Below are 9733 nucleotides of genomic sequence, written 5' to 3'. Positions count from 1 at the left end.
CCGTGAGATCATATACCACAAGAGATAAACTAAAACTGATTTATGAAGGTTGTATTAAACTGAAAGGTGCGAACAATTTCAAATATGGCATTGTCAGAAACAGGGTTTAGATAGCAGTGTAGGTAACTGGTGTCTAACTCCGTCAAAACATACTGAGCTCCGACCAATATCCGGCATGTCACTGTTTTCATGCATAATTATGACGTCAACCGGGGCAATGCGTTCTTGCCGTCGAAACTCAAGCTTATGCATTTTAACATTATGAAATAGAAAAAGTGTTCTAACTTGTGTTTTTTTTTTACACATTTTTTGTGTAAGAATATGGACTTCCAACGTATTCATGTGTAGAACTTCTGTTGTTAAGCATACGTGTCACTGACCTAAGGCAATTTGGTAGCTACCGTTGTGTGACTGATTTTACAGACGGCTGTATATAGGCGACTGGCTAAAAGAAATAGACTATAGCACAAAATGGCAAATGGATTCCTTCAATACGGCTAGGGCGGCCTTTTCTACGACTAAAAATATATTGAAATAATCTCCACTCAATTAACCTTACTTTGTCATATAAGTGACCATTCTCCAGTAGGATGTAAACACATCAAGATCATATTCGCCGATAACTGTGGACTCCGCACACATGCGCTTACCGGTTTGCCATAAAATCAAGCGACAGTTTTCCTAGATTACAGTTGCAGTCAGCTATGTGTACATATATTTTGTATTGAAGTGAATCCAAAAGTTGTTGAGTAAAAGCTTCACTGACCAGACTACACAGACAATCTTGAAATGAGGCCAGGTCTTCGACACCTGCATTGTGACGAGCAAGACTATAAACGTAGCCTGTGGTGGAAAATTCAATTTATTGGAACCGCGCAAGCTGTTGAAACATGAATATCCAGGAGTAGGAAAATGTGACCGAAAATCCGAAAAAAAAAGTATTAACCTGGACAGAAGAAAGAGAAAGGGGATAAAGATAAAAAGACAAAAAAGTGTTACGGCAAGTAAGGGAGATAACTCTATTGACATTCGCTCTCAGTATGTGTATCTCTGTGTACAACATAGGAGGGTTGGCAACATACAGTTGGGTTATTTTTTATTGTTAACAATACCAAGTCTATCCTCTCTAGTTCGTTTCAAGATAAACAGGTCTCGTTTCCATGATGCCATGAACTACTCTACCCACTACCTTGACTCACTGATTAGGAGAGAATCTAGTATTCACCTCTCTGTGTCCATAATACTCGTCCAGAACTCAGTACTTTCAGCTTTGGTCGTCTATGAGTGCTTAACAATGTAAGTGCAGTTTGAGAACAAAGGCTCACATTTATTTGCATTAGGCACACCTGCAGGCGTAAAACTACGTAAAAACCTTTAAATTTAATCAAGTAGATTTATATCGTAATTCTTAGAAAATTGTACAGTGTGATAATTATCCTTTAAGCATTTTTGATGTTTTTAAACAGTACTAAATTGGCAACACATGTTCAGGAGTCATGATTTATTAAGCAGATATAAGCAACTCAAGCTAATGAGTATACATTACATTTGGCCTATTTGAACTGAGGACGATGGTTTCATCCCACATAATGACGTAAATATGATGTAAAAGTAAATGAGTCAGTTGGCAACGTTATCACTAAATATCTATATATTATAAACTAAAAAGTCTTATAACAATTTATGATAAATATAAATTTCTCTTCTAAAGAATAATCTCTCTATTAAACATTGTTCTTTATTCAATAGATGGAATCCAGAAATATAATACATATATGAATAATAAAAACCGAATTTGAGCAAAATGTCGAAGAAATAATGTGTAACTTACACAGCGGTGGGTTTTAGGATTATTCTTCTGTGAGCTGTTTGGATTCAATATTGTACTCTACTGAACGTGTCTGAACCACCATATTTCGTACAGCTAGTGCATGTACGCTCGAAGAGTAAAGATTAATGTGTACCTGGAGAGGTTTGCCACCAACCTGCAGATGACCGTGGGTTTCCCAATGAGTCTTCCTGGCTTCGTCCCACCACAAGCTTCCTGCTTCGTCTTTTGGCCATCGTCATATAAGTGAAATATCCTTGAGTATGGATTAAACACCAATCCAATAAGAAAATAAACAATATGTGCGAAAACCAAAATAATACTCAAAAAATCCTAAGTTTCATACTGCATTAATTGTGATTGATTTTAGTAAAAAGAGCGTACTGTTCAGCTGATGTAACTGAAGTATTCAGTCCTCCACCGTAAGATGCAGGCTCAGTTACAGTGAAACATATTTCGCGTTTGTTCTAATGTTTGTTACGCGATCCTAAAAACGTCACATCCATGCATTGACAGTGGCGCTAATTCCTTTTCCTGGCCTTCCAGCATCACAAGTCAAAATGGGCAAATGTTTATTCTATAATCATTCCTTTTTGTACCCAACGCCCCGTGCGTGAGGTCCCATATTCTTGTCAAAGATAAAATCCAGAACCACTTTGGCCCATGACGTATGATACGGAAGGGGATCGTAAAACTCCGCGGCGATGCGCTTCACTTCGGGCAAGCGATTCCATGGTACATAAGGAAAATCATGATGCTCAATATGGTAACCAAGATTGAACATGAAGTAATTACAAGGGCCATAGTATGAATGAGTAGCTTGCCCTTTGGTAAACATATAATGTTCAGATATAAAATGTCCAGCGAGCGGGTGAAGACCAAACGACATAGCTGTTCCGATCACCAGGTAGGCAAGAGACCGGATTCCAAACACGCTGTATATTAAAGCGTCGAATGACAACTGCACCACCCAGTTAATCATCTCCCACTTGTTTGGTGGTTTGGGACTTTTGTAGAAAGGTCGTATAGAATGAATCACGGGGTGGAACAACAACCACAGCATTTTGGTCAGTGGGTGACGGAATAAGGCACTTTCTAAACGTGTGGGGATGTCGACATCTTGGTTTTCTTCCCCCATGTATCTATGGTGATCCGCGTGGTATTTCCGGTAGGTAATGGCCATTGGAACACCCATCGGCAGATTACAAAATATACTAAGCAATCTGTTCAGGGCTGGTCGGCCGTGTCCGAAAGCAAGGTTGTGACCAATTTCGTGTACAGCGCTTCCCAGCGAATGGTTGATAACTGCGCTTACACAGTACGCCAGAATTAGAACAGTCGGCCAGCCGGCGTTCTGAAGCATCCAGCACATGCCAATCTGAGCACAGACTTCAGCAATCACGTAATATGTTATGGAGGAATCGTATCCCATCAGCTTTTTAATCTCGGGATATTTCTTGAGAATTTGTCGTCGACGTGACGAGTGTGGCTCCTCTTCGAAAAACCACTCTTTTTCATCCGTCTCCGTTTTCACACCAAGCGTCAGAAATTTATGGAACCAGGACATCTTTACGAATACTGGAAATGCAACAGGAAGAATGCACATTAATCTGATTCTATAGGACGGTTCAAAACTGAAAGCGCATAACTGATAAAGTAGCAATGTTAGAAAGTAACAATGTTAGAAAGTAACAGACAAATGAAGGCACAGCACGCTAAGTGACATCCGTGAGGACATGGTTACGGTGCAACGTGTCATGGTCAACAACCTAAATGACTTTAACAATCTGTATTATTTTATTCAAGAATTTTAGGATAAATGGGTAAATGGGTAAAGCCAAAGATAGCAGTTTGTGCTTTTTATTTTGATATAATACATTGTTGATGCTCGACAGACTATTTTTATTTAACGTACAGATTTCAGGCAAAGTTTATGGATAAGTCTTATAATGTTGATATTAAGAGAAGTACGATTGTGAAGAGGGCTTCATCCAATACGACAATCTGGTGAAGCCTATGGACTATTGATAGAAGACCAATCTAAGCCACCAGCGCCCCCTATTATACGTCTCCAGCGAACTTGTACGAAATCAGAAAACCTTTTCATTTTTCGAAACAATTTCGACCCCTGCAGTTAGATTAAGAAGTCAAAACTTGAGAATCACCACTTGTACACTAAGACGCATCGTTTGTCGTCAAGTCTAAACAAGTCGTTTATATCAAAGATCAACTTATCTATCATCACTTATAGGTAAAGAAATCTAAACATTTTGTGTTTTGGAATTGTCCGTATATTAAATGACATGGTACAATAGCGTTTTAATAACCAACCCAAAGAAATTCAATGTGGTTTAGATGAATGAGCTTATGTCATGTATTTCATGACGCAATACTCAATTATAGTTGGGGGTGAGGGGTGGGGGTTAGTTCTGTTCTATCTGCCATTCTAACATGCCAATCTAGCCAAACTTGAACCTCAGTCATAATAAGTCAAATAACGACGACAGTGAAAATTCAATGGGATCATCAACCACTGTACCGTTGAGGAGTGAAATTTCGACACAGTTAAATTAGTGTGCTGCACGGCGGCGCACAGATATTGCCCACGGACGACAGGAGTTTAAGCCATAGTATAGATTGATGTTAAGTAAAGTACAAGCCATAATTTTAAAAGCAATGCACAGTACTTTTATGATATACCTTGCTATACTATTCAGAAATGTTCCTAAAAAATAAGAAGAATGAAGAATCTGATGCTTGTTGCAGTTTAATGTAATTACGATTGTCAGCGATAAAAGAAAAATACGAATTCAGGTTAGGGTACATGTAAACCGACGCATCAAATCAAATTGGAACCTATGATTTTTGAAGAAATTAAGCATAAACTGCATTTGTTACCTTCTCTTTACAAGAACGGCATTGTATTAAGTAACACTTGGCACGTTTGTTTACCTTGAACTGTCAGCCAGATCAACAGGAGTCTTAAAATAAGGGGAGACAACCGTTCATTTACTTGGCGGTTTTAAGCTATTCCCGCGCGGACATATGTGTCATAGAGGTTGCGCAACACTGGTCACGCGAGACTGAGACCCTGAGATACCAGTATTTACACCCCTAACTCCGGTCTTTTAAAGCTCGCCATCTTGCCCCGGGCCTTACTAATTAACATACGACAAAGATGAGGCCATGCGAAACATCCTAGCAAAAAGCCCTGACATACATTCTCTGTCTACACGCCTTCATTGCAGTCTGAATAAAAAATTACACAATCACCATCTTTTTAGACCCGGCATGTACACTTACACATTGCCCTACATACAGTAGGCCTATATATGCTGATGGACACAGAGCTACGGGGTAAAACCTAACGAAATAGGCCGGAAAGTTTTGCTGTTCAGTCACTTATTGTTGGCTAAATACCATACATAAATAAAGTAAGGGCCTATTCCGTTCAATAAAACTGCATTGACTTTGTGCAGGTATTCTTGACTGGGTCTGCTGATAAACGTCAACAGACAAAATCAGACTTAACAGTGCGCTCTTGTATGTTATGCTTGGTCGAAAAACTCGTTACCAGGGTTTAACTGTGGTATGTTGTATTCCGTATACTGTAACCTGCACTGTGAAGAGCTGACTGCCGGACAAGATGTTTGCCCTAACTGACTCATTTTAGCATGTTTCCTGACTGGTTAGATATAAGTTGGGATGGACAGCCGTCGATCAGTTAATTATCTGTGTTTGAAATGTACGCCTTGGATATTTTGACAGCAGCATGTGGGGTTCTCTTTGTCAACTGTGTTGGCCATGTGAATATAACTTTTTAAACTGCTCTGCTCAAACGTAATGTGGACAACCACATTCCGTTTGTGTACTGATACTCCATGCTCAGACAGAGTTTCTAAGGTGTTACCATCGTTGTGTTTTTATTTTGTTGCATTTGTTTTCTTACTTATACTTCATGCTCAGATCGAATTTCTAAGGTGTTACCATCGTTTTTTTTATTTCGTTGCAAATGTTTTTGTTACTGATACTCCATGCTCAGATCGAGTTTCTAAAGTGCTACCATCGATGTGTAGGAGGAGTATGTTTGGATGGAAACTCGGAACCATGTCTTACAATAGATGACAAGCCGTACAGCGGTCAGCATCATGGTGGGTGGAAAGTGGATAGACCATGTTGGGAACACACGACATTCCACAGGTTGCTGCCAGAAACAGGACAGGAAGCCAGCAGGAGCTGGACTTGAACTCACAGGACTGTTGGATATGACGCTTATATCGACCTTTTCAGAATCAATACACCGGTGGCTTTTGGTCTGAAGTATTGGCAATATTAATTATAGAATGCATGCTTGAAGCTTGACCGTGCCCTCAATTGATTAAGTGGTTGCTTTGTTTGCGTTGTATGCTCTTATCGTATCTTTGTTGTGTTACATTGGACACTCAGGTATGTATGCCAATCAAGGTATCCAGCAATGTTACGGTATATTAAACCCACGCAGTCCCTGTTCGCGCTATGAGATCGGTTCTGAGGAACAACCATGCCCAAACTAGTCGATGGCTGCCCCATACGATCTTTGACAGTGTATGTCCCAAATGAAATCTTGTATTAGTATATGTCATCTCATAATTTTAAGCCAGATATTACATTTCAAATACAGGAACTGTCACAAATGGACAGTTAGAATAGATGTAATGCAATGGGCAGCAGAAAGACTGTGAAATTTGCATTTTCATTAATATAAATGTATAACAGACATCCCTTAGTAACCAAATGAGGGTTCTATCATGCGTGCGACATGAACGTTACCAGGGTTACGTGCTATGATGGCCTATCTAACAAATCAGCATAGCTGACTATTCTCTGAGAAAATTGTTTTGCTCTGTTAATAAATCCACTCTCTCGAGCTATAAAATTTACATCAAAAGATAACGTTTGACTACACCAGTATGAAACTAAGTTATGGTGGGTTGGATGTAGGTAAGAATAGCGCTATACGCTATTCCCTAAAAACATACAGTGATATCAACACCAAACATATTAGGCAATCGACATCTCCCTTTTGAAATAGTCTAGGTTTGTCCTGCATTCAGTACACGAAGGTGTGACAAATATAAAACAGCTGGAAAGTCTGATAAATATTTGTCCTGCCATTTTCCGCCTGTCTTGCGCCCATTTGTGTGTGTGTTAGATCATTGGTGTATTGGTCAGGGTGTGACGGCCATTGTACATGTATACATGAGACACATGGCAATGCAGTCCTCAGCGTATAGTTTTTAAATGAGAGATATCTAATGGAAGCTTCCTTAAATATTGTCGCTGACTTACCTATACCACAGCACACCTTCCTCCACCGATAAACCACGACGCACTAATCTAGGTAAGTCGCTCTGCTCTGTTTAAGGTTGGGTTAACACATGGCAGGTAACTGTGTCACGTGATCTCGGTAACCCCCAGCAAACACAGACAAACACTGAATCAAGATGAGCTATACGCAGAGTTGTCCCAGGTATTCAGAAGGCATATCATCCCGCCTGTGGCTGATGACAAACACAGCTACCTTTGTTACGCCCTCATATACATACGGTATGTTCTTGATAATCTGACGCATAATTCATCGACATGTCAGACAGATTATCGCAAGACAAAAAGGGAAGAGAATCACTACCGTTATGCCACTGTGTCATTAACTTGATTGCCGTAGAGTACTTTTGCACATTGCCAGGTACATGTACCTGATACTCCACACTGAAACCCCTCGCTAAAAGATGCAATTATTATTATCATTGCGGACTTTAGCAAGCAGTATTACATAGGCTGAACATGGCGCATTGGCCGAAACAGTGGGCACACCTTTTGTGTATATTATGAGAAATCGATTCGCTATGCATCATTTACGTTTAATGTGTTTTCATCGGTTGCACCAATTACTGATGCATAAAATCGAAAAGTAATGCTGCTAGTCCATATTGTGTTCATTTCTTAATGGTGTGATGCAGATGTACGACTAGTACAGTGTACAGAAGGCGACGCGATAGAGCTCCGTTACTGCGCAGTAAGACCCTTGGCTGCAAAAACAACCCTGCCCGTCCTTCAATGACCTTTAGAGATATGGGCAGACAGGACAGCTAGTTTTGGTGGAAAGCTTGATGAGTACACAACATTAGGGGTCCCAAAGGCAATTGCACACATATTCAGGCAGGGCGGTTATTGAATGTGTGTGTGCGAGCCGATAACGGTTGTCACATCAATACAGGCCGACGGTTGAATGTATTCATGCATTGAGTGTTGTGTAGGCTCATACCCATTAGTTTAGCTCTTGTATATTGACCGTCATTTTTGTGGGTAAATGAAAACCGGAGTGCCAGACGTAAATCCCCAACTTGGCCAACCGTAGAAAAACGTCATTGTTCAGTGACCTTATAGGGAAAGAACAGCTATACCCAATTCATCTCACGCTTAAAAGTTCACACACGTGATTCTAACATGACACTACAAGCCGACTTCATGTGAGGACTTTCTGTAAACCAGTCGCACCATGGAGACGGGTTTTCCGCGGCGGCGACCAGCGTTATGGTAGGGGGAAACCGGACAGTGCCCGGGAGAAACCCACGACCATCCGCAGGTTGTTGCCTGACCTTCCCACTTTCGACCCTAGAGGAAATGAATGTTAATGTGAATAACGTACCTCTCTTGTTATACTGCTCAATTTACGTCGGCGGATCCCAAATTTTTGCGCACGGCACCATTAACAACGGAAGGAACACAAGTGGAGTGCTATAAACATATTGCTAAGTATGAAATAAGTTGAAAGAACTATTGTCAAGCTATAATTCAAGTCAAATGTATACGCCCGCCACAATTAGAAAGTTTTAATTTTTGTAGGTACATAGTGACGGTGTATCATGACTGATATTTGTCTATTTTTCGCGGTTGCCATAATAGCCAGATAATCATTTTCCTCTATAAACTATATAAATATATATGACTTTTTGTCTGGGAGCAACTCCAGTTGGTTTTCGATGTATATCTCCACTTATCTCCACTTACCTTTGCCTTTTTCTGAGGATGCCGTGGTAACCTGATTACCATTTTCATCTACTATACAGATTGTTTCATGTCCAGGTTACAGCTCCAGTTGTTTTGCATATGTAGTTTTCATTTTTGGTAGATTCATAGATATATGTGCCGACGAAGTGTCGCGTCTCTTTTATGCGCGTTTGCCATGGTAACCAGATTACCAATTTCTCTATACTTCATACTATAGCTATGTATACTATAAAGGTACTTGTAAGCGTCATTTCGAGCCTTAGCTACAACTACAATTGTTTTGTGTGAACAGTTTTAATTTTTGCATACTCAAATATGTCGGTCCATTCCGTGGTTGCTATGGTAGATGTAACTATAGAGTTTGTTAATATCTACCCTGTTTATTTTATTGATTTCATTTGTGTTTTACGCCGTTCTCAAGAATATTTCACTTGTACGACGCGGCCAGCAATATGGTGAGAGGAAACCGGGTAGAGCCCGGGGGAAGCACATGACCATCCGCAGGTTGCTGAAAGACCTTCCCACATATGGCGGGATTCTACTCTGCATCCACTATATACTAAGTAGGGATGCATTTGTTCGAGCGTGTATTGGACAGACCTGTAATTAGTTGACCTGGCCTGTTTTATCAGTTTCTTTTACTCATACACATGAAAGAAGAAAATTGTTTGAGACTCTATAGGTTCGAACTGAGATTCGTATACCAGCAGTCAACCATAATAGATATTTTGGGGCATTAATTGTAAGATTGATTCCAAAACAACATTCAATGTACGCGACAAAATAATAAAGAAAGTATATAAAGTGAGAAATTAGGACAGAGTCATGTTAAGAGAAGCTGTCAAAACAATAACT

At 40.0% G+C, this 9733-nt stretch overlaps 1 protein-coding gene across 1 annotated transcript; it reads right to left on the bottom strand.

Moving 5' to 3' along the window:
- Positions 1–142: 142 nt before the first annotated feature.
- LOC135466626 (sphingolipid delta(4)-desaturase DES1-like) lies at positions 143–7288 on the bottom strand. The gene is made up of 2 exons (XM_064744216.1): positions 7157–7288; positions 143–3406 (listed from the first exon to the last, which is right to left on the bottom strand). The coding sequence occupies exon 2, from the start codon at positions 3393–3395 to the stop codon at positions 2412–2414; it is 984 nt and encodes a 327-aa protein (XP_064600286.1). The 5' UTR covers positions 3396–3406; positions 7157–7288; the 3' UTR covers positions 143–2411.
- Positions 7289–9733: the final 2445 nt, after the last annotated feature.

The sequence above is a fragment of the Liolophura sinensis genome, chromosome 6 (assembly GCF_032854445.1).
Source record: "Liolophura sinensis isolate JHLJ2023 chromosome 6, CUHK_Ljap_v2, whole genome shotgun sequence".
Lineage (NCBI taxonomy): Eukaryota > Metazoa > Mollusca > Polyplacophora > Chitonida > Chitonidae > Liolophura > Liolophura sinensis.
This window is presented reverse-complemented; position numbering and strand designations above follow the sequence as displayed.

Coding starts and splice junctions, on each gene's coding strand:
- LOC135466626 (XM_064744216.1), bottom strand. CDS start 3,395: ATGTCCTGGTTCCATAAATTTCTGACGCTTGGTGTGAAAACGGAGACG.